At 50.6% G+C, this 24,648-nt stretch overlaps 2 protein-coding genes across 3 annotated transcripts; one reads left to right on the top strand and one right to left on the bottom strand.

Annotated features, from left to right (window-relative positions):
- Positions 1-346: 346 nt before the first annotated feature.
- Positions 347-7,592, bottom strand: LOC130377539 (protein shisa-2). Its single transcript, XM_056584698.1, has 2 exons — positions 6,508-7,592; positions 347-2,675 (listed from the first exon to the last, which is right to left on the bottom strand). The coding sequence occupies exons 1-2, from the start codon at positions 6,806-6,808 to the stop codon at positions 2,110-2,112; spliced, it is 867 nt and encodes a 288-aa protein (XP_056440673.1). The 5' UTR covers positions 6,809-7,592; the 3' UTR covers positions 347-2,109.
- A 186-nt stretch (positions 7,593-7,778) lies between these two features.
- On the top strand, positions 7,779-23,958 carry spice1 (spindle and centriole associated protein 1). 2 transcript variants are annotated; one of them, XM_056584357.1, is made up of 18 exons: positions 7,779-7,960; positions 8,097-8,185; positions 8,281-8,328; positions 8,459-8,599; positions 9,001-9,103; positions 13,008-13,126; positions 13,697-13,779; positions 15,398-15,543; positions 15,797-15,901; positions 16,844-17,145; positions 17,703-17,834; positions 18,464-18,596; positions 19,780-19,899; positions 19,994-20,421; positions 21,729-21,912; positions 22,114-22,186; positions 23,302-23,338; positions 23,773-23,958. In XM_056584357.1, exons 2-18 carry the CDS (start codon positions 8,105-8,107, stop codon positions 23,818-23,820), a joined length of 2,283 nt encoding a protein of 760 aa, XP_056440332.1. In that variant the 5' UTR covers positions 7,779-7,960; positions 8,097-8,104; the 3' UTR covers positions 23,821-23,958. The 2 variants fall into 2 exon arrangements, with proteins under 2 accessions (XP_056440332.1, XP_056440333.1); XM_056584358.1 differs by lacking the exons at positions 7,779-7,960; positions 8,097-8,185; positions 8,281-8,328; positions 8,459-8,599; positions 9,001-9,103 and adding an exon at positions 12,747-12,827 and having other exon boundaries at positions 23,773-23,934.
- The last annotated feature ends 690 nt before the right edge of the window (positions 23,959-24,648 follow it).

The following is a 24,648-nucleotide window of genomic DNA, read 5'->3' as shown; positions in this document are numbered from 1 at the left end:
CCAGGTCAGTGTCTCTGGTCTCCAGGTCAGTGTCTCTGGTCTTCAGGTCAGTGTCTCTGGTCTGTGTCTCTGGTCTCCAGGTCAGTGTCTCTGGTCTCCAGGTCAGTGTCTATGGTCTCCAGGTCAGTGTCTCTGGTCTCCAGGTCAGTGTCTCTGGTCTTCAGGTCAGTGTCTCTGGTCTGTGTCTCTGGTCTCCAGGTCAGTGTCTCTGGTCTCCAGGTCAGTGTCTCTGGTCTCCAGGTCTGTGTCTCTGGACTCCAGGTCTGTATCTCTGGTCTCAAGGTCTGTGTCTCTGTTCTCATCGTGAACCAGGAGGTCAATAAGTGAAGTGGACCCGCACATCAAATAAAAACTATTTTCTGTAATGTTTTATACTTCTTTAATGTTTCAGGATTCATATGAAAAATGGCAACAAAATACCTGGGATCCCTCAAGGACAGAATCACATTTTGACCTCAAAAAATTCTCCATTTTATATTTGTTTGGCAAAGAAATGTATATTACAATTTGCTGGCTGTTAAAAGGAAGGAGAAGGCACAACGGACATATTGATTTCTGAGCTGTAAGCCATCAGACTGTAAGTGTAATGGCCCGGTACATTCCTGAAGCTCAGTTACCAGCAGACCGCCACAGAGGCAACGGTAAAACCACCACAAAATGCTCCCAAACATTTAAAAAAGACACAAGATTAACAGGCCGATACCAAGGCATCTTTCAGTGTCGTTTTTAGGATAATCACTGATTTAAGCTGGAAATGACTGATCCAAAATGGCCTCCGATACCATGCCAGCGATCAGTCCTTTCGCCACAAGCCCCTCGCATGAGGAACAACTGAAGGGAGACGGTTGGCAAATGTTGAACGGCATAATTCAATTTGCAATCTTCCGAGGGCTGTCACTCGCAGATACACAGGAAAATGCTCTTTCTTTCCATTCATGACTTGCTTGCTCTATCGCTGTCTTTCTCTCTCTCTCTCTCTCTCTCTCTCTCTCTCTCTCTCTCTCTCTCTCTCTCTCCCTCTCTCTCCCCAAACACTCTCACACCTCAAATGTACATTTACTGCCAGCCTTATGAGAATATGTTTTCATTCCATGGTTTCTCTTAAGTGTAAATGTGTATGTTTGTGTGTGTGTGCATTCATGATTGGGATAGCAGTAGTTAAGGTGAGGTGTGTGTGTCGGTGTGTGTGTGTGTGTGTGTGTGTGTGTGTGTGTGTGTGTGTGTGTGTGTGTGTGTAGGAGGAGGCAGTTCTGTCACACTCTCCTGCCCTGTTCACTTCATCGGTCAGAACGGCTCCACAGGGAGAGGAGACAGACTTTACCATCACACCAGCTGTGTTACTCATTCACACTCGCACGCACACACACACAAGTTGTTCCCCACTCACATGTACAGTACACACACACAAACACACACCCTGATACATCGCACCTAGAGCCCATCCAATAGAGCGTGATGCATTCCCCATTCATTCATAGCGCAGATGTGCGCGTCGGACACAGAGCGCGTGTGTGATCTCTCTCTCTCCCCCCGTATCCCCTCATTGTACGGCGGGCCCACCATTAGTCATCTCTGTGTCTACACACATTGGCTCACATATTTCATCTTTCCATTTACTGTCTCTCTTTCCCGCACTACACACTTATACACACACAAACTCACAAACGCATACATGCGCACGCATACACAAAACCACACACATACACACATTCACACACACAGGGTCTGTACTGGGTTTAAGGGGGTAATAAGATGTGCAGTGTTACCCATCTGCCCTGCATTACCCAGCAGGCCATAGCAGTGTCTTTGTGTATTAGACAGCCACATTATACACGCATCTGTCCTGCACCACAAGCACTGGGCACACACACACACACACACACACACACACACACACACACACACACACACACACACACACACACACACACACACACACACACACAGCCTTTTCAGAGTCCTTCATGTGAGCCTGACTCCACACTACTCCTGTCCCCCCCCCCCCCCCTACAGGCCGGGCCTCGTCCTCCACGTCCTCCACAACCACAAGGTCTCTGGCCGGGCCGGGACGTCCCGTGTCGAGGCTCACTGAGTCCGAGGTGGCCCCGCTCACACCGTCACCGCAGGGTGCTTGAGCTGCTCACCCGCCATGCTCGCCACACTGGTGGGCGCGGGGAAGGGGGACTGCAGCTGGCGGTAGACCCCCTGGTGGCTGGGGTCCATGTAGGCGGCGGCCGGGGACATGGCGTGGTGGGCGTAGCCGATGTACTGCGGGTGGAGGAACTGTCCCTGGTGGGGCATGATCTGGGTGGCCTGCTGGCAGTTGAGGACCGAGTAGTTGGTGGGCATGTTGACGAAGACGCTGCCGTCCCCCGGGACGCAGCAGGACGCCTGGGCGTGCATCATCTGCTGGGGGGCGGGCCGGGGGGCCGCCGCCGGGGCCGAGGAGCTGGAGGAGGTGGCGGTGCTGGACTGGCGGGAGGAGGAGCCCCTGGAGGTGCCCACGCTGGCCATCATGGGGATGGTCTCCAGGAGACGGCCCCCGCCCCCTGCCCCCCCCGACAGCTCCTGCTTGGGGCGGAGACAGCGGCAGCAGCACACGGCGACCACGGAGCCCACCAGCACAAAGGCCACGAACACAGAGCCAACGATGAGGAAGGGCACGTAGATGGGCACTGTGGGGGGGAGAGGGAGGGGGGGAGAGAGGGAGAGGGAGGGGGGTTAGAGCATTAGAATGATGGAATTCAACCCCAAATGTTTATTTCGCCACATGAGGCAGCGGTAAGATTCATGTTCCACCACAGGAGCACATCGACGCTCTCGTTTTGCCTCCTTGTATGTTGGGTTTCTTTTGGACTTCAAAAGGGAACGCCCTCTTGACGCCCCCGCCCCACCATGCGGTTGGCTGCGTTATGTTTCTGAATTAGTGGGGGGGGGGGGGGGAACGAGAGAGAGAGAGAGAGAGGTGAACAAAGAGAGGTGAGCTGAGATCGACTCCCTGGAGCCGGGGTCTCTCATTAGCAGTTATTAACTTTGTTTTCATCTACTCTAATCCCGCTTCCAGCTGGGAAGCTTTACACACACACACACACACACGCATATGCACATGCGCGCACACACACACACACACACACACACACACACACACACACACACACACACACACACACACACACAAATACGCACACCCACATGTGTGTGTTGTTCTTCTTAAGCCCCACTGACAACACAAATATCAACCCCCTTATTTGCCTTATTACTGTACCTCAACATGCTAGTGCAGAGTGACGTTTATTCATGTTCAGATAAGGGTATTTCTGTTCCCTAGACTGCATAGAGGCTCTCTCTCTCTCTCTCTCTCTCTCTCTCTCTCTCTCTCTCTCTCTCTCTCTCTCTCTCTCTCTTTTTCACCTTAAACACTCCAGAGTGAACAGAGTGAGCTTGTTCCAACCACAGTCATGTGTGCAGATTCATTCTGCTACTCTCCTCCCATCTCTCCTCACATTAAAGCTGGTCTCGTTCTTCTGAAGAACTTTAAAGGTGAGAAGAACACATCAGCTCCATTTTAGCCTCCGCCATAAAGAAAGCAGGCAGGCCTGTTTCAGAGGTGCTTTCAGAGTCTTGAATATGGGTTGAAGTTCACACTGTGAATGTTCTGGAAGGTTTTCTGTTGGCAGCGAGCGGGTGAGAGGCGTGATGAGGTCATCATCGAGGTGTTACCACACTCGGTAACTTAAGGCAGAAAAACAGAGCAAAGACAAAGACATACACACCCACCCAGCCTGCAGGGACACAATAAAAGCACATGTTATATTAGAAGTGATTTGTTCAGATTTATTGTTCCTGAGGAGTAGCTATGTTTCCAGTGGGAGTGCACCGCGGCGGCGCTAGCGTAACCCTACACCCTCAGAGAGGTGGCAACTGGCCCGCTGCCTCCCCTCACACCCGCTTTGATATCCGCCCAGCGCGGGGTCTCCTGAGACCCCCCCCTGCGGCGCACATCAAATGTAGCTCATAATCCCCCCTGCCACTGGAGCCAGGACCCCTGTGCTGAGCGCTGGAGTTCATCTGGTCTAGGGGACGGGGGGGGTGACCCAGTTGGTTTTCCAAGGAAGGCGGTTCAGTAGGCGGAGGAGAACGGAGGTGCCCTGGCCCCCAGCTCCCGCCACAGGGGAGCTGTTGACCCTGGGGGTTTCAAAAGGAGAGTTCAGGTAGAAGTTACGGACTGCTCTCCCCACTCTCCTCTCTCCTCTCTCCTCTCTGCTCCCTGCTCCTATAAAGGCAGTGTAACGACTCCTCGTTACACTGCTCCTAATGTTTGTCCAGAAAGATGACCTGTCCGTCTGTCTGTCCATCTATCAATCTGACTTTATGTCCCTTTCTCCGTCTGTCAGCAGCACGTAGATGTTGAGGTCTGTATGGAGGGTGAAGTGGCTGTATTGTTCTCTGTCACTCCTCTCCACCTGTTGCTGCCAGACTGAGCTGTGGCAGCTGTATGGCCCTAACACACACAAACACACACACACGCGCACACACACACACACACACACACACACACACACACACACACACACACACACACACACACACACACACACACACAAACACACAGCCCTCGTTGTGGGGACCTCTCCCTACACACACACACACAGTCAGACCTTTTTGTGGTGACCTCTCCACCTCCACACACACAGTCAGCCCTCGTTGTTGGGACCTCTGTCCACACACACACACACAGACAGCCCTCGTTTTGGCGAAATCTCTCCACACACACAATCAGCCGTCGTTGTGGAGACATCTTCCCCCACACACACACAGTCAGCCCTCGTTGTTGGGACCTCTCCCCACACACACAAAGTCAGCCCTCATTGTGGGGACCTGTTTCCACACACACACACACACACACACACACACACACACACACACACACAGTCAGCCTTCATTGTTGGGACCTCTCTCCACACACACACAGTCAGCCCTCGCTGTGTGGACTTCTCCCCACACATAGTCAGCCCTCGTTGTGGGGACCTCTCCCCACACACATTCAGCCCTCGTTGTGGGGACCTCTCCCCACACACAGTCAGCCCTCGTTATTGGGACCACTCTCCCCATGGCCATTCTCCTGTTCCTTACTTTACCACATGTTTCTTTTCGTCTGGTACGTTAATGATTTGTTGAGTCTGGCCCCGCCCCCCGCTGCCTTCACTCTGTGATTAATTGGCCGCCAAGTGGAAGGAAAACCAATGAGGGGCATCAAAGTGGGGGCCTTCACGACAAAATACCCTCCTTATTCTCTGGGACCAACGGAGCCAAAACAGAGCTGGTTTTAAGCTCTTTCGGCTGAAGTCCACAGTTTGGTAATCTATACCGCTCTTCCTTGGGTGAGGAGGGATGAAGTTTTTGAACAATTGACCGATTATTGGTTTTGGAAGGAAGACTTCATAAGCACAATAACTTCTTGGGGCCGGCAGAGGACCTGTTGTCGGGTCCTCTGAGGTCATTCTAAGTCTGTCCTACAATGTGACACTCATTAGATACATTTGAGGCCTCTTCAAGGATTTATAGGCCCAATAATCCAGCCAGCAAACCCACAATTGTGTGAACCAGGTCATGATTAATCAACTGCAATGGAGTCTAAATAATTACCTCGAGCAGCAGACACATTGCACCGGAAACCAAACCACCTAGAATGTAAATAGGCCTATACAGAAGACTGAGACTCAAAGGTTTGGCTTTTACGGAACCAGACGCCACTCACACAGAGCCTGCGTGAGGTTTTCGTTGAAAGCTGGTCTTAGGCTCAATCCCCTGGAAGGCAGAGGGGATTACAGTAGCCGCCGTTACTGGATGGGGACGGGGACCCACAATTCTAGGAAATGATAGGCCTACATAACGCCTTTTGCTTTTACGCACAGTGCGCTGTCGGCGCCGTCCCGAGTTGGTGGATCCGGTCAGGTCCAACCTGATCCTCGTGGGGACAGGGCGGTGAGGTCCACATGTGTTCAGCTAGAACAAACACAGCTTTTTTTAACTTCGCACGGCACAATTTGCCATTTGTGAGTGATTGGGGCAGTTAAGTTTCTGAGGGGTGTCTCCTGTCTCCTGTGCTGTGCAGCTGTCGCTCGCCGGACAAACGAGAGAGCAGAATACAACTCTTAGAAAGACAACCCTTACATCACACTTGTCGCATTAAATTTCTTCTTTGTGTTTCGTTAGTTAAATCAAATCTTAAATCCATTTTTCTTGTTTGCCAAATGATTGAAAGGTCCAACTATTGGATGACCCTACTATTGAATTGAATATTGCATAACGCATTAGGGTAAATCCCTTAAGCAGACGTGTATCAGAGGCACACTTGGCACATTGTGTGCGTAATACAGTTTGAACAATCTTTTCTGATGACATTTGGACTTTTATCTCCCTCCATAAGGACTTCAAACACACGCTACACGTTCCCCGTCGCCCTGCACCACCGCCGTCCCCACAGAGCCCCTGGTGCCGCGTTACCTGCCCCGCCGTCGCTCCTATCCGCGCCCCCGCCGCCGGGCTCCGGCTCCGGCCGGTCGTTGTCGCACGTGCCCTGGTCCAGCCGCGCTTCCGTGCTCGCGCAGCAGTAGCGCAGCTCGCACTTCCCGCAGCAGATGATGGCGTCCTCGCTGTCGATCTTCTCGGGGCACTGGAAGCCGTCCCTCCAGGCGCCCTGCGCGTCGTGCCAGCCGTGGCAGTACTCCCCGCTGGCCTGCACGTCCAGGACCACCAGCAGCAGGGTCACCGCCGTGGAGACGGACATGGGGACAGCGCCCCGCATCCCGGCGCGCTCCTCCTTACCGCACACACGCACAAAGCTGGTGGAAACGCTTCTCTATGTCCTCCCAGAGAAGTGACGGGACGGTAGGGCGGCGGGACGCAAGGGACGGGACGGGGTCGATGAATGGATGGAGTCAGACCGCCTGGAAGCGCTCATTGGTGAGGCGAGTTCCCCCTGCGTAATTCGATCGTCTTAATCCAATTTCCGAACGACTCCTTCCGCCTAACAAAATAAATATCCAGATGTATGCATACCGATCCAGAAAACACATGGAGCAGAGTTCTCCAGTAGATGAACTAGGGAGGAGACCGCAGAGCGCGTAGTAAATCCACTATGGTCCGTTCCGTCGATGGGGGTCTGCTGAGAGCTTCTCCTTCCTCCAGAGGTTCAGCCGAGCCGAGGCGATGCTCTCCAAAATCAGCCCTCCTGTCCCCGGAGCTCCGAGTCTACTGCGCTCAGATCCCTTTCTAAACTTCAACGGCCTTGTCGGCATTGCGGGAGCAAAACAGAATCAGCAGACGCTGCCTTTGCGGATCTGGTCTAAAAGTGAGTTTGTGGCGCCAGCCTCGCCGTGCGTCAAAGAGCCCTGTGACATGTCCTACCTCCTGCACCTCGCCATAATGAGGAGCCTAGGTGCCACTCAGTCCATCTAGGGTGGGCAGGGCGATGGCTCGAACACAGAGGATCGACAGCCCCCCGTTTTAAATCTCGCGAGGTTGTCGTAATCCAGAGAGATAAACAATAATTAGCATTTCTCCTCCAGGGGAAAACAAACCTGTCTGTACGACCTCTGCCGCCCCTACGAGACCACTCCACCGTCCAGGGGAATTTCTTCAAAAATATGAATAAACTACTTTAAAGCTTATGGCGCCATCAAGTGGTGAGGATATACATTACATACTTTGGTTTGTTTTCCCACAATGCCCTCTGTCAGGAGGCGTCCTTAGTAACAACCTATAGCGACCGCGCAGGAAGTGGCGCGCAGGTCAACTGTTGAATGAGTATATCCTGACGTTGTTATCCGTCCTGTAGCACCTGACCTCCTCTTCTATTATCAATACAATATATTTACAGTTATCATCGCACAACACGGAGGAGCGGCTCAGGACGGCTCGGTGCTCATCACCTCTTTTCATCGGGAGTAACCGTGAGGTAAACTATGGAGTGCTTTCTAGCTATGTGATGTTTTGGCGCATCATATCGAACTCGCTGTGGCGGAAAACACGTAAACTTTTATGAAGATCTAATTTGGGCAGTGGAGTTTAAGAAGGGTTTTCTATGTCATTAGAGATCGTCATGAAGCCTGGACGCCTGCAGCCCAGCCAGGGGAAGAGGTCCGCCCGGCCCAAGAAGGCCGCCGCGCGTAGGGATTGGGTTGTGAGTGTTATTTACAGCATCAGAACCACTAACACTAACTACTAACACATGGGAATGATAGTGAGCCTGCCTGTCCTTTATCGTTGTTGTTGCAGAGCACCGTCAACGACCTCTCTGTGCACAAGTCGACGCCAGCCGAACTGGTGAGAAGATGCACGGACACAATGTTTATTACTAGTTCCACTCCACGAACATACTTATACCTAGCCCTGTGTGTTTGTGTGTGTGTGTGTTTGTGTTTGTGTGTGTTTGTGTGTGTTTGTATGTGTCTAGGTCCACCGCCATGAGATCCACAAGTCCCACAACTCTGCGGTGGCCCAGTGGGAGCTGAAGGAGAAGAGTGTCAGGAGGCGCCACAGGGTCCTGGGGACCCCCTCCCCCATGGACCAGGCCAGCCTCAGCATCATCCGGGAGGTGGGGGTGCTCCTGGCTCACACCATATCACGTTTGGTCATGAAACAAAGAATGGGCTCATTTTTTATCATGTGTTTATCATAAATGGAATGCATTAAAGAGCTTTCCAGTGTGTGTCTCACATTCACTCATTCATACACCCATTTAAACACCTATTCATACACACATTCAGACACACATTCAGTAAGCGTGAGGGTCTTAATCAGGGACACCCTGACCCTCAGCCAGGGGGGGACGGGGAGACCCCCGCTCTACCTGCTGAGGTGCGGTCTCTAGTCTGAGCTGGTTGGGTTCACCATGTCAGCAGGTCTTTACCTCGGGGACTGACAGTATGATAAACGTGTTGTTCATGTCAATGTGGTGAGGTATGTCTGAGGGGTCATCAGTGTTCTGTTCTGCAGGTGTTCTCTGACCAGCTCTTGCTCCAGGATGTGTTGGCTCGCTCAGACAGAGCAATGGCCGTGGTCAAGGACCTTTTCGGAGACGCCCCGCGCAGACAGACAGGTAGATACTGATTGTATCCAGACAGACAGACAGACAGACAGACAGACAGGTAGATACTGATTGTATCCAGACTGACAGACAGAGAGGTAGATACTCACTGTATACAGACAGACATCTAGACACTGACTGTTTCCACACAGACAGACAGGTAGACTGTACCTGTCACTGACTGTATCCACACAAACACAGACAGATACTGACTGTATCCACACAGAGAGACAGACACACAGGTACTGTATATACTGACTGTATAACTCAGACAGACAGACAGATACTGACTGTATACACACAGATAGACAGACAGGTAGATACTGACTGTATCCACACAGACAGACAGACACACAGGCATATACTGACTGTATAACTCAGAGAGACAGACAGACACATAGGTAGACACTGTCTGTATCCACACAGACAGAACTGTCTGTATCCACACAGACAGATACTGACTGTATCCATGTAGACAGACAGACAGACGGGTAGTTACTGACTGTATCCACACAGACACACAGGTATATACTGACTGTATAACACAGACAGACAGGTGGATACTGACTGTATCCAAATAGACAGGTAGATACTAACTATCCAGACAGACAGACTCTGGTATATACTAGCTGTATAACACAGAAAGACAGACACACACAGGTATACTGACTGCATAACACAGACAGACAGACAGACAGGTAGATACTGACTGTATCCACACAGACAGACAGATACACAGATACTGACTGTATAACTCAGTCAGACAGACACAGAGGTATATACAGACTGTTTAACACAGACAGGTAGATACTGACTATCAACATAGACAGACAGAGGTATATACTAGCTGTATAGCACAGAAAGATAGAAAGACACACAGGTATCGTGACTGTATAACAAAGACAGACAGACAGGTAGATACTAACTGTATTACACAGACAGGTAGAAACTGACTGTATTACACAGACAGACAGGTATATACTGACTGTATCCACACAGACAGACAAACAGGTATGTACTGACTGTATAACACAGACAGGCAGGTCGATACTGACTGTATCCACACAGACAGACAGACAGGTATATACTGACTGTATCCACACAGACAGACAGACAGGTATATACTGACTGTATCCACACAGACAGACAGACAGACAGGTATATACTGACTGTATCCACACAGACAGACACACAGGTATATACTGACTGTATTACACAGACAGACAGGTCGATACTGACTGTATCCACATCCACACAGACAGACAGACAGGTATATACTGACTGTATCCACACAGACAGACAGACAGGTATATACTGACTGTATCCACACAGACAGACAGACAGGTATATACTGACTGTATCCACACAGACAGACAGACAGGTATATACTGACTGTATCCACACAGACAGACAGACAGGTATATACTGACTGTATTACACAGACAGACAGGTATATACTGACTGTATCCACACAGACAGACAGACAGGTCGATACTGACTGTATCCACACAGACAGACAGACAGGTATATACTGACTGTATCCACACAGACAGACAGACAGGTATATACTGACTGTATCCACACAGACAGACAGACAGGTATATACTGACTGTATCCACACAGACAGACAGACAGGTATATACTGACTGTATCCACACAGACAGACAGACAGGTATATACTGACTGTATCCACACAGACAGACAGACAGGTATATACTGACTGTATAACACAGACAGACAGACAGGTATATACTGACTGTATCCACACAGACAGACAGACAGGTATATACTGACTGTATCCACACAGACAGACAGACAGGTCGATACTGACTGTATCCACACAGACAGACAGACAGGTATATACTGACTGTATCCACACAGACAGACAGACAGGTATATACTGACTGTATCCACACAGACAGACAGACAGGTATATACTGACTGTATAACACAGACAGACAGACAGGTATATACTGACTGTATAACACAGACAGACAGACAGGTATATACTGACTGTATCCACACAGACAGACAGACAGGTATATACTGACTGTATCCACACAGACAGACAGACAGACAGGTATATACTGACTGTATAACACAGACAGACAGACAGGTATATACTGACTGTATCCACACAGACAGACAGACAGGTATATACTGACTGTATAACACAGACAGACAGACAGGTATATATACTGACTGTATCCACACAGACAGACAGACAGGTATATACTGACTGTATAACACAGACAGACAGACAGGTATATACTGACTGTATCCACACAGACAGACAGACAGGTATATACTGACTGTATAACACAGACAGACAGACAGGTAGATACTGACTGTATTACACAGACAGACAGACAGGTAGATACTGACTGTACTATCCACACAGACAGACAGACAGGTATATACTGACTGTATAACACAGACAGACAGACAGGTAGATACTGACTGTATTACACAGACAGACAGGTCGATACTGACTGTACTATCCACACAGACAGACAGACAGGTATATACTGACTGTATAACGCCAGCAGACACCTCCAGAAACCCACTCCTCCGCCTCCTATATCAAAAATCGACTCCAACAAATAATAATTGGCTTGTCATTTGTTAATAAACTCCTCCTATTTCCCTTTTCTGGTGACCATCATTCAGAATATTGTGTCTGTTTACCCGCTCTTATCTGTAATAGCACCAGTGCTACAGTGCAGTTTCATTGAAACTTTGCACTGTGAACAAACCATGTTATTGGTGTGTTTTCACTGGTCGTTAAGACGTGTTTCCAGTGAGAGCACTCACACCAGCACTGCATACAGCCACTGTATATCTGCCAGCACTGCTCCAAACCTTCATTACCACCCATGGTAGGGGGGGGGGGGGGTTGGGGCTTCCTATAGAGTGCCAAAGTCACACCCTTTCCGGTAGAGCCCATGGGACCTGTGAGATCAAAAATATGAGTGGGTTTCAATGGAGAGAAAATAATTATCTTCTGGTCCCAGTCTTTATATGCCCCGGATAACACGTATGTTCTTTTTGGATTTCAATGATAATTTTTCATGTCAATAGTTTGACTGTTTATTGTGCAATTGTTCAGTTAAAGGCTGTAGAGAAAACACAATGAGAAAGACTACACGTCTCGTATGTGACGTCACGCTCCCTGCGACTGGCGTGGACAAGACCGACAATCTCCCAATGGGCATAACTGAAACTCTCCACATGCCCGACTTATAATGGTTTTCACCTCTTTCGATGCTTTTATCCTCCCCTTGGAAAAATGCCGTGAAGTGGAGCAGAGAGATCGACATGAGTTCCAAGGTGCAGGTGGAGACGTATATCATTCGCGTCGAGAGCAGCGAAGAGCTGTACTTCAGAAAGCGGCCTCACACAAAACCTAACATTATCAAACTTCTTCGCGAATTCTTTTAGTTTTCTTCTCTTGGAAAAATGATCAATTTAATCCACAAAAAATGTGTAATCCAGGACATATAAAGACTGGGACCAGGAAATAATAACTTTCTCTCTATTGAATCCCATTCACATTTTTCGATCTCATAGGTCCCATGGGCTTTATTGGAAGGGGTGTATCTTCGCCACTCTATAGGGGTTTGGCCTGCCTATTGAAATGAGAAGACCTGTTTTTTAACGATGTGGCTCTGGAAAGGAGCATGGTGCTGCAGCCCCTCTAGAAGATGTTTGGGTCCAACCCTCATGCTTTATTCAGGTATTATTATATTATTGTTTGTTTTTACTTGGCCCTGATGCAGCCTAACCCTGCTGCAGATATAGAAGTGTGACTCACCAGTTTGTCCTATATATGATGCAGATATAGAAGTGTGTTCTCATTAGTGTATCCTGTATATGTGTGTTCTCACCAGTGTGTCCTGTATATGACCGCTTGCAGGACACCCCAGGGTGACGATGGCTCCGGACTGTGATTCTGACTCTGAGCTGCCGGTGGTCCGGAGAGCCGACCCCCCCACCCAGCTGTCTCTCCTCAGCCACACAACAATGAATCAGCAGGTGTGTGTGTGTGTGTGTGTGTGTGTGTGTGTGTGTGTGTGTGTGTGTGTGTGTGTGTGTGTGTGTGTGTGTGTGTGTGTGTGTGTGTGTGTGTGTGTGTGTGTGTGTGTGTGTGTGTGTGTGTGTGTGTGTTAGGGAGGAGGGGGGAGTGTTATCCCCATGGTGATGACCATTTGCATCGCTGGGATACTCTTTTGGTTCCGTCGTAGTGTGTGAGCGTCCAATCGGTGTGACGGCAGCGTGTACTAAAAGAGTCTCACAAGGCGAACGTTAGGGGAGGGAATGCTCACTAACTGGTTGCTGGAGACTTGAGAAAACAGAATCTTAGTCCTGGTGGCTCTAAATGATGGTCCTATTTTAGTATGGTGATATAATGCCTTATATCACTATGGTGAGGATTGAATAAGACGTATTACCACATGATGAACATAAAACGATGTTCCCCTTTAACATACCTTGTATATCTATACTGAAGTATGCTTTGTCTCCATGCATTTCTCTGTGGTTTGTTTAGTATTGCGATCACCAGATGAAGGAGAGCTCTTTGTTTTTGCTCCATTCCATCTGCAGGCGCTGAATGATCTGGAAGAGTGTGAGGCAGAGTCCCGGGAAGAGGAGCCGCCTCCCGCTGCCGTCGCTGGTCCAAGACCCAGGTGATGAGTCAGAGGTCTTCCTCAACCAGGGGTCTGTGTTGAGGGGTAGTCGTTGTGTGGTCTTACACTGGGTCTGAGGGCGGTGTCAAAGACTGACCGCTGGTCTGAGGGTGGTGTTAAAGGCTGACCCCTGGTCTGAGGGTCTAAGGGTGGTGTTAAAGGTCCCATGGTATGCTACTTTATGGATGTTTTAATATAGGTATTAGTGGGCCCCCAACACAGTATTTAAAGACGTTCCCGAAATTCAGCCGTGATGCAGAATTACAGCCACTCCGAGCCAGTCGCACATTGAGCTTTCCCCAAACACGCCGTTTCGGTGTCTGTAGCTTTAATGCAAATGAGGAGGAGAGAGGTGGGTCAAGGAGGAGGGTGGGGGTGTGGCCCTGAGCAGCTTACCATGCGCTCTGTTTACAGTGGATGTATCGCAATGGCGAGGCGCACATAGCCCTTGGCCTTTCCCCCCAATTCCTTCTCAACCATGGCTGTGATAAATAACCCCCACTACAAGTCTCGTTGTGGAAATACCAGAGACATTAGAGAATGCGCCCGACGTGCTATGCGCCATAACAACAACAACAGCAGGAAGGTTATCCAATTAACAGAGAAGTTTACAACAGTCGTAGCTCATTGTCTCATTGGTGGGCCATATTCTCTGAGGGGGCAAAGCAGAGAAGGGGAGGTAACATTTCCCCGTATGACCAAATCGGCGTGTCGGAGCTCGGTTTTTTCAAAGGCAGGGCAGGATACCTAGTGCTCGTTATACACCTAACGCCATTTCTAGTTACTGGGGTCAGGCTAGGGGAACTCATATTAATGTTAGAAAACCTCATAACGTGACAGTTTCATGCCATGGGATCTTTATAGACTGACCCCTGGTCTGAGGGTGGTGTTAAAGACTGACCGCTGGTCTGAGGGTGGTGTTAAAGACTGACCGCTGGTCTGAGGGTGGTGTTAAAGACTGACCCCTGGTCTGAGGGTCTGAGGGTGGTATTAAAGACTGACCCCTGGTCTGAGGGTGGTGTTAAAGACTGACCCCTGGTCTGAGGGTCTGAGGGTGGTGTTAAAGACTGACCCCTGGTCTGAGGGTGTTGTTATTGCCTGACCGCTGGTCTGAGGGTGGTGTTATAGACTGACCGCTGGTCTGAGGGTGGTGTTAAAGACTGACCGCTGGTCTGAAGGTGGTGTCAAAGACTGACCGCTGGTCTGAGGGTGGTGTTAAAGACTGACCGCTGATCTGAAGGTGGTGTTATTGCCTCACCGCTGGTCTGAGGGTGGCGTTAAAGACTGACCGCTGGTCTAAGGGTGGTGTTATTGCCTGACCGCTGGTCTGAAGGTGGTGTTAAAGACTGACTGCTGGTCTGAAGGTGGTGTCAAAGACTGACCGCTTTTCTGAGGTTGGAGTTATAGACTGACCGCTGGTCTGAAGGTGGTGTTATTGCCTCACCGCTGGTCTGAGGATGGCGTTAAAGACTGACTGCTGGTCTAAGGATGGTGTTATTGCCTGACCGCTGGTCTGAAGGTGGTGTTAAAGACTGACCGCTGGTCTGAGGGTGGTGTTATAGACTGACCACTGGTCTGAAGGTGGTGTTTCCTCCCCACGTTCCTACACCTTCTGCAGGTCTGACCTGTGCCGGATGAGAACCAGGACGGGGCCGGCCGGAGGGCCCCCAGGTCCAAGGGCCAAGCCCAGCTCCAGGTCCAGAGGGTGGGGGGCCAGCGGGCAGACCCCCCCCAGGGCCCCAGCAACAGCTCCAGACCCAGCAGGTCAGTGTATGAAGACCCCAGGGTCTGGAATAGAAACACAGGGCGGATGTTGTGTTTGGTGCGCACTGGTTCATGCTGGTTCATGCTGGTTCATGCTGGTTCATGCTGGTTCATGCTGGTTCATGCTTGTTCATGCTGGTTCATTCTGGTTCATGCTGGTTCATGCTGGTTCCTGCTGGTTTATTCGGGTTCTTCCAATAGCAAAACTCTTTGGAGAGTAGACATTGTCAAACTGTTCTGTCTTCCACTGAAGGCCTCAACACCACGGTAGCAGTGCAGCGAGTGTGCACCCGAACCAGCCAATCAGAGGCAGGGCAGGAGGCGGGGCCTGGCGTCCAGGACTCGCTGAGCTCATCAGGTATTGGAGCAGGAAACTGTCTCTGTGGCAGCAAACAGCGTTAATGATAAAGAACATGACCATACGGTATGTAGGGATGAGGAACACTGCTGTATTGCTACAGTAAATGAGAATCCACAAACAGACACGTATTTATTATTATAATAAAATACTCTCTGTTGGGCTGTGATAAAATGTGAATATATGTTCAGTAGGAAGTGAGAAACGATTCCTTTAAACCTGCATAAACTCATCTGATGTGAAACGAGGAGGATAGCCCAGCGTTGAAGACATTAGATCAGGGGTCAGCAACCTTTTCAACATGCAGTGCCAGTTTGACATTTTCTCGTTAATGAGTGTGCCTTAAGCAACAATATATTAAATATTAAGCTGAATTATGACACAGCGACCAACAACATTTCCAGAAGACCTGGAATTGTATTATTTCCATATAGTCCACAATCATGCATCAACATTTTAAATGTTTTTTTGGTTGTTATATTTGCTACATGGGCTTACAAATTATAATTACATATGTCCCATCTTAAAACACCACTTTCAGAAACTCAGAAATGTAAAAACATATTTGCACTGTGAGAAATGTAAAATGTTGGAACCATCCACATCAATATCTTTAAGACATGTACAGCTTTGCAAAACCATGTGAAGGTGATGCATACAGGCCACTTGCAACAATTGATCCCATTTCAGAACACTGCCTTCAGTAACTCATTTAATCATATTTGCACTGGGAGGAAATGCCCAAAACAGAATAAAGTGCAAAAAACATTAAGGAAATAATTATGCTGCCGTTTTGCGGTTGAATTTTTTAATAATAAAATAAGATTATTATTATTCTTATTTTAAGTGTGCCAATGATTATGCTGCCACGTGCCCGTGGTGACACGCGTGCCTAGGGTAGCCGACCCCTGCCTTAGCCCCTCATGTCTTCCTGTCTCCAAGCACGGCCCGGTGCTGCCCCCTGCAGGCAGAGGAAGACCCCCGCCGCGCCGCGCCCCCCTGAGACCCCCGGGCCGATGGACGGGTCCGCCGTCTCCCTGAGCGGGACCCGGTCCAGCCTGGACCTGCTGCAGGGCATGCTGGGCCGGGTGGAGGAGGACCTGGACTCCATGGGCCCCCAGGAGCCAGAGAGAGAGGGCCAGCCCTCCTCTGGGGCCGGACCGCCCCCCAGGACCCAGGGCCTCACAGGCTTCTCCGTGGCGCTGGTCTCCACCCTGGGCCGGGTGGTGCAGCTCCTCAGACAGGTGAGGCTGCTGCTGTGAGGGCCGCTGGGGCCAGGGGCCCGACCCTCACATCACCACGAGGCCTGGCGGCCCCCCAGGGCCCCCAGCCTCTCCACGCCCTGACCGGAGGAGCGCTTTGGTGCACTGCATTGATAAGGTCCCAGGCCTCCGTCTGTTGTTCATCAGTAAAGAGGTCACCCTTTACCATGTCCTCAAACTCCGGATTGATGAAATAAAACAGACAAGGCATATCAGCATGCCCATATCTTGTTAAGGAATTACGTACATTTTATTGTTTGAAAGTCAGATGGACCAAAAGATCCATAAGAATCCCTCTGCCCTTCTAAATGTAACGTTTGGTTTGAACATTCTAACATATTGTATGGTTCTGTACGATTCTGGGAGTAAGGAATTAATTTAGCTCTGTCTGTCTGTCTGTCTGTCTGTCTGTCTGTCTGTCTGTCTGTCTGTCTGTCTGTCTGTCTGTCTGTCTGTCTGTCTGTCTGTCTGTCTGTCTGTCTGTCTGTCTGTCTGTCTGTCTGTCTGTCTGTCTGTCTGTCTGTCTGTCTGTCCTACAGAGGGAGGAGGAGGCGCAGAGGGAGGTGGGTGAGAGGAGGCGTCTGGAGGAGGTGGTGCTGGATCAGAGGGGGCTGATAGATGCCCTCAGCGCAGAGAGCCTGGCCCTGAGAGAGGAGAGCGCCGCCCTGCAGGTGAGGAACAGCATGACACCCCCCTCACACACGCCACACACACACACACATGTCCAGACATCTCCCTTGGCGAACCAAACAGAAACACGCTGTGTGTTTAGCCTTCAGGTTCCAATACATGGTCAGTGCATATCTATGTACCAAATGCTGTGTACCTTTTTATCAACTAAGACAGTACTCCGACTGTAGAGTGAGGGATCTGATGAACATCATAATGATGTGACTCTTGTCTACAACAAAACCTACAGGAATGTGTTTGGTCCAGGTGAACTCATCACACATGTTCTGGATCCCCTGTACTTTAGAGCAGTGGTTCCTACTGTTATCAATATCTTTCATGGACCACCTCAAATACAAAAGGCAAAAAATAGAGAAATACACATGCAGTGGCTGAGACGAGAGTACGACTGCAGGAGGCCGGCGGGAGACAGGGAAGAGAAGGTCCGCAGCGCTGCTCATGCTCCCAGTGGGTTAATCGAACGAACACAAAGCATCAATGGGAACATTACAATGGAAACATGAGGTGGAACGCACAAAGGAGCTTTATCTTTAAATATAACTAACTTCTATAACAAGCCATAATACTGTATTTACAGAAACATATTTCTAACTTTAATTTTCCTGACCAGGTGTGTCTCCTTCAGCGGTCCTCTGAGCTGGAGCAGCGGCTGGACACTGTGGTGCAGGCACTGGGAGGACTGGACCTACAGGGAGGACTCCTGGGTGGTCCTAATGACTCTCTCCCACTCTCCCATAGCCCAGGTCTGAGGGCCCAGAGTGAACTTGAATGTATCAAATAGAGATGTACAGCAGCTTGGAGGGATGAATGAAGTTTTTTAAATCTCTGCCGTCCAATTATACGCTTCTGTCTTCGTCAGTCCCATCAACAGGAAACCTGGAGAATGTAGTTGCTGTGGGTTTCAATTCGTGTTATACTTCACTCTCGGTACCCAGGGGTTTAAAGACAACCCAAGACTGTCAATAATCCACCACCACCAGCTGCTTGTCCATAGTGATCAGCTGGTGAATAGTAGTCAAGTGTCTTCCTGGTCTGCAGTTGGTGGTGATCCCGTGGTCATCAACGTGGTAGCGCAGTGTGTGTTGTGCTAGCGGTGTGTGTCTTGTGTTAGCGGTGGGCTTGGTGTTGTGTTAGCAGTGGGCTGTGTGTTGTGTTAGCAGTGGGCTGTGTGTTGTTTTAGCGCTGGGCTGTGTGTTGTGTTAGCGGTGTGTGTGTTGTGTTAGCGCTGGGCTGTGTACTGTGTTAGCAGTGGGCTGTGTGTTGTGTTAGCAGTGGGCTGTGTGTTGTGTTAGCAGTGGGTTGTGTGTTGTGTTAGCGGTGGGTTGTGTGTTGTGTTAGCGGTGGGCTGTGTGTTGTGTTAGCGGTGCGCTGTGTGTGTTGTGTTAGCGGTGCGCTGTGTGTGTTGTGTTAGCGGTGGGCTGTGTGTCTTGTGTTAGCGGTGCGCTGTGTGTGTTGTGTTAGCGGTGCGCTGTGGGTTTTGTGTTAGCGGTGCGCTGTGTGTGTTGTGTTAGCGGTGCGCTGTGTGTCTTGTGTTAGCGGTGCGCTGTGTGTCATGTGTTAGCGGTGGGCTGTGTGTTGTGTTAGCGGTGCGCTGTGTCTTGTGTTAGCGGTGCGCTGTGTCTTGTGTTAGCGGTGCGCTGTGTCTTGTGTTAGCGGTGCGCTGTGTGTCTTGTGTTAGCGGTGCGCTATGTGTCTTGTGTTAGCGTGGGCTGTGTGTCTTGTGTTAGCGGTGCTCTGTGTGTCTTGTGTTAGCGGTGCGCTGTGTGTCTTGTGTTAGTGGTGCACTGTGTGTGTTGTGTTAGCGGTGCGCTGTGTGTGTTGTGTTAGCGGTGCGCTGTGTGTCTTGTGTTAGCGGTGCGCTGTGTGTCTTGTGTTAGCGATGCGCTGTGTTTCTTGTGTTAGCGGTGCGCTGTGTGTTGTGTTCAGATTATGGGAGTGACTCGCTGTATGCCGGGTTCGAGCCCCGCCTGACCCAAGGCCCAGCCTCCTCTGCTGTCCTGCTCTCCCCTCCCCAGCAGAGAGACCACCTGCCCCACGGCCCCCCAGGTGAGCTGCTGACGGGGGGTGCTCCCTCACGCTCCTACACACAAGCTAAACGCTAACTGATCAGGCTAAACGCGTCCTCGCTTCTGTTCTCCAGAGCGCGGCCCCAGTCCACGCTACGACCGCCCCCGGCACGGCGCCCGGGGTCACCGGGAGGTCGCCAGCCTCTCCTCCTCCACCCTCCCCCCGGCCTCCGTGACCTCTGACCCCGAGGGACGGCCCGCCCTCTCAGAGGAGGCCCTGGTGGCGGAGATCACGCGGCTGAGCCAGCAGAACCAGCGCATCAAGGAGCAGCTCACCCAGGCCAGGGCTCTGGGGTCGGCCCTCAGCCGCTCCCCAGACCCAGGCACTGCCACAGCCTCCTCCTCCTCCTCCTCCTCCTTTTCCTCCTCCCAGGCCAGGGGTTCCTGGTCCTCTGGCAGCACGGGGCCGGGGTCCCGGGGCGGGAGGGCTGAGTCTGCTGGCCCACAGAGGGAGACCCAGCAGGAGCCCCTGACGGGAGGAGGACCGCTGCAGTCTCCGGAGGTACAGTAGACCCAGCAGGGCTCCGTAGGTACAGTAGACCCAGCAGGTCTCCAGAGGTACAGTAGACCCAGCAGGGCTCCGGAGGTACAGTAGACCCAGCAGGTCTCCAGGGTACAGTAGACCCAGCAGGGCTCCGTAGGTACAGTAGACCCAGCAGGTCTCCAGAGGTACAGTAGACCCAGCAGGTCTCCAGGGTACAGTAGACCCAGCAGGTCTCCAGGGTACAGTAGACCCAGCAGGTCTCCAGGGTACAGTAGACCCAGCAGGGCTCCGTAGGTACAGTAGACCCAGCAGGTCTCCGGAGGTACAGTAGACCCCGCAGGTCTCCAGAGGTACAGTAGACCCAGCAGGGCTCCGTAGGTACAGTAGACCCAGCAGGTCTCCAGAGGTACAGTAGACCCAGCAGGGCTCCGGAGGTACAGTAGACCCAGCAGGTCTCCAGAGGTACAGTAGACCCAGCAGGTCTCCGTAGGTACAGTAGACCCAGCAGGTCTCCAGAGGTACAGTAGACCCAGCAGGTCTCCAGAGGTACAGTAGACCCAGCAGGGCTCCGTAGGTACAGTAGACCCAGCAGGTCTCCCGAGGTACAGTAGACCCAGCAGGGCTCCGTAGGTACAGTAGACCCAGCAGGTCTCCAGGGTACAGTAGACCCAGCAGGTCTCGAGTCCCAGAGGTGCAGGTCCACCTGACCCAGGCCTTCCTTCCCCTCAGTGGAAGGTTGATCCTCGGTGTGGGAGTCACTTTGGATTGGCACGAAGCTCCTACAGAAATGGAAAGATATTAACATCTCCTGAAGGTCAGTCGAAGGGCGACCTTGCCAGTGTTTGTAATAACGCCGTTTAAATTTTTTTTTTCATTAACGGGGTAATCTTACTAATTACTGTTTCCGTCGTTACAACGCCGTTACCATTACTGCACGTTAAATGCGGTGCATTACTATGAATTGATTGAATAAAAATAAGTGTAGGAACGCACCCCTGGCTCCAAACACAAACTGCTAGTGAGGAGACCGTTCGGGTTAACGACGAGATAATTAATTATGACTGGATAAGGCAGCGTCATGTTTCACGATCGGGGCCAATCGGAGCCAGTGTTTTTACACACAAGCCGCGACACGCGCACACACACGCACGCGCACACACACACACTCGATGAAGCAGAAGAAATGGCGAGTCCGGAGCAATCTGATGAAAAGTTGGCATTATCAAGGTGGAGATAGAAGCACTGCCTCAAATTCATTGAGGTCAAATGCAAGAATGTGCATGTACTTAGCCCACCTGCCTCCTCCCCTCCTGTCTCCTGTGCAGGCTGCAGGCTCGTGTGCGTCCAGCGGGGGAAGTGTGGAGCGGCGCCTCCTGGAGCTCAACAGGCAGAGTGCGGCGGCGAGAGGCCGACTGCTGGAGCTCATAGAGCAGCAGAAGCAGAGCGCCTCCCCCGTCTCCCCCTCCATCTCCCCCATCCCACCCTCTGCCTTCAGCCCCCTCTCAGAAGGTACCTCAGAATACACATTGGATACCACATAGATATTTGTATATTTTTACCTTTTAGTCTTTCTTGTTACTTTCTTTGTTTGATCATCCATTGCACTGCTGTCACCCCCTATCCCAGGACCGGTTTGAAACTAGTTTTACACCAAACAGATTGAATGTTACATACACAAGTCACAATATTGTAATTTACTTTGACCCCCAGGAGGAAGGACCCCAGAGTCGTCCATCTCACTGCCTGACCAGCAGAGGTCCCAGGGCCGCGCTGGGAACCAGCTGTGAGTGGTGATTAAAGATCCCTCCGTTTAGTTTAAAGATCCCATATCATGCTTAATATCAGAGTTAATAATTGAATTAACGGGTACTACCAGAATAGGGTTACATGCCTGTATGTTAGAAATACCCCTTATTATTCTCACACTGTTCATTTCTGCAAAAATCTATTTCAGCGTCTTTCAAAATGTTTGTTTAGTATCATGACGCTTTAAGGCCCCCCTCCAGAGTAGCCCGGTCTGCTGTGATTGGTCTGCACAGCAGACTTGTGATTGGTTGAACGCTTTGCGCGTGTGTCTGCAACCTCACACCCCTGAGAAGTAGTAAACATTGCGGGTAGCGGGGAGGCGGGGCTTCTGCACTTCAGCACCGCCCACTGCGCATTCTGACGTCTGACGTCACACTGTTACGGAAGTAAAGTTTGAGCGCAGACGAGCTGTTTCACGAACTTACTGAGGGGCGATCTCGATGGGCCGAGTACTCCCCCTGGCCCGGACTTAACACTCTAGAGCAAAGGGAAAAGTCAAAAAGCATGATATCACTGCCTTAAATAATTGCACCACAGAGGGAGTGATGTTATCTGAATATCATCCATCAATACCAGCTGTGATGGTCGTAGGTACGAGTCCAGAGGGGCTGACCCAGCAGGGAGAATCTTTGTGGTCAGGTGCCAAGTTCGTTAGTTAACCTAAGATGGAGGATGGTTATCTGGACACGGTTAAAGAATGATACATGTATGCAAGTGTCGCCATTGTCAGTCAACACTGAAATCCTGCTGCGTGCTATGGAGCGCTTAGTGAGGACCGCCTCTTTGTGGGGTTATCACTCCTGATTGGATCGAGTGGGAACGAGATACTAGAAAAATGTGTTTTCTGTTAACATGGGACCCTTGTTACTGACCCAACACTTATATATCCGGGATATGGAATATATAACTATTTAAAACGTATTTTAACCAATAATATCGCTTACAGTACATTCAACCATTTTCCTGTGTGTGTGTGTGTGTGTGTGTGTGTGTGTGTGTGTGTGTGTGTGTGTGTGTGTGTGTGTGTGTGTGTGTGTGTGTGTGTGTGTGTGTGTGTGTGTGTGTGTGTGTGTGTGTGTGTGTGTATGACAGACTTGCAGCAGTGAGCCAGGACAGCAGCAGGCCCAAGGTACCAAATGATACTAATGTTGAAACTAAAGGTTTGTTCTAACATGTTGACTCCAGAGAGTGAGAGCAGGTCAGTTCCAGACACGGCGGTGTCCCCCCTCAGCCTTATGGTCCTCGGAGTGGTGCGCCTCTCAGGCCGGCGGCTGGGAGGAGGGCAACCTGGCACTGAGTCGGGTTGCAGACTGACTCTCATAAGGACTGTGTTCAGTGTTGCCAGGTTGGGTGGGAAATCTGGCCCAATCTGGCAACACTGTCTGGATTGCTCTCTGGAGGAGGACTGTGGGAGGAGAGGCGTTTCTGTGTTGTGTTGCTCGTTGTTGTGTGTCTCTGGGTTGTGTTTCTCGGTGTTGCGTTGCTCGTTGTTGTGTGTCTCTGGGTTGTGTTTCTCAGTGTTGCGTTGCAGACTGACTCATAAGGACTGTGTTCCCCTCTCAGGAGGGGGGCGGTGACGGCTGGTTCGCCTTGTCCTCTCACCTTCACTAGAGGAGGAGCCGTGATGTTGTCCAGGGACTTCTCTAGGTGTTTAAGTGCCATATGCTGTGATTCGTCATCCATCGCTCTATGCAGTTTCTCTCTGTATTTTAAAACCAATAAATATTTAAGAGGTTTTTTTCAAAAGCTAAATGTGTGTTGAGTTTTTATTGAGCTTCCAGTTTACTGATGTTAGTCAGTCTGAAGTCCTGTTGGGGAAAAAAAGTTTGCTGTGAGCTATAACAACAATAATCGACTTAGTTGCAAATTGTAGTAAGTCAAGAAAAGGAGTCCTGCAGTGTTTCCATGCGTTACTGAACATCATCCGTCATCGTTAACACTGTTGTTCCTCCTGCTGTCCATCACCGTGTGTGTGTGTGTGTGTGTGTGTGTGTGTGTGTGTGTGTGTGTGTGTGTGTGTGTGTGTGTGTGTGTGTGTGTGTGTGTGTGTGTGTGTGTGTGTGTGTGTGTGTGTGTGTGTGTGTGTGTGTCGCCATTGTCAGTCAACACTGAAATCCTGCTGCGTGCTATTGCGCGCTTAGTGAGGACCGCCTCTTTGTGGGGTTATCACTCCTGATTGGATCGAGTGGGAACGGTATACTAGAAAAGTATACCGCACGTGCGGGGGGCAGCACCCCACCTATGTTCGTGTCGTTGTAGCGGCCCTGTATTTAGTAAGAACCCAATGTCTCCGGTGCTGTCTGAACGTGGTTGAGCTCGGGTCCCGGGAGCCGTGGAATCCGTGTCTTGAGTCGAGGTATTGCAGCAACATCAAGCTCCAAACTGGACCTGGGCCCCGTTTCCCGATAACGATGGATCCACGCTCGTACGATCATTCTC

The sequence above is a fragment of the Gadus chalcogrammus genome, chromosome 23, assembly GCF_026213295.1.
Source record: "Gadus chalcogrammus isolate NIFS_2021 chromosome 23, NIFS_Gcha_1.0, whole genome shotgun sequence".
NCBI lineage: Eukaryota > Metazoa > Chordata > Actinopteri > Gadiformes > Gadidae > Gadus > Gadus chalcogrammus.
The sequence above is the reverse complement of the archived record's forward strand: the minus strand, read 5'-3'. Positions and strand labels throughout refer to the sequence as shown.

Excerpts from the sequence above, each read along its gene's own strand:
- spice1 (XM_056584357.1), top strand. The coding sequence starts at position 8,105 with ATGAAGCCTGGACGCCTGCAGCCCAGCCAGGGGAAGAGGTCCGCCCGG. Across the intron at positions 15,902-16,843 it reads GGACTCGCTGAGCTCATCAG|CACGGCCCGGTGCTGCCCCC; the intron begins GTATTGGAGCAG and ends CCTGTCTCCAAG. Across the intron at positions 18,597-19,779 it reads CCCACTCTCCCATAGCCCAG|ATTATGGGAGTGACTCGCTG; the intron begins GTCTGAGGGCCC and ends TGTTGTGTTCAG.
- LOC130377539 (XM_056584698.1), bottom strand. The coding sequence starts at position 6,808 with ATGCGGGGCGCTGTCCCCATGTCCGTCTCCACGGCGGTGACCCTGCTG. Across the intron at positions 2,676-6,507 it reads TAGGAGCGACGGCGGGGCAG|TGCCCATCTACGTGCCCTTC; the intron begins GTAACGCGGCAC and ends TCCCCCCCACAG.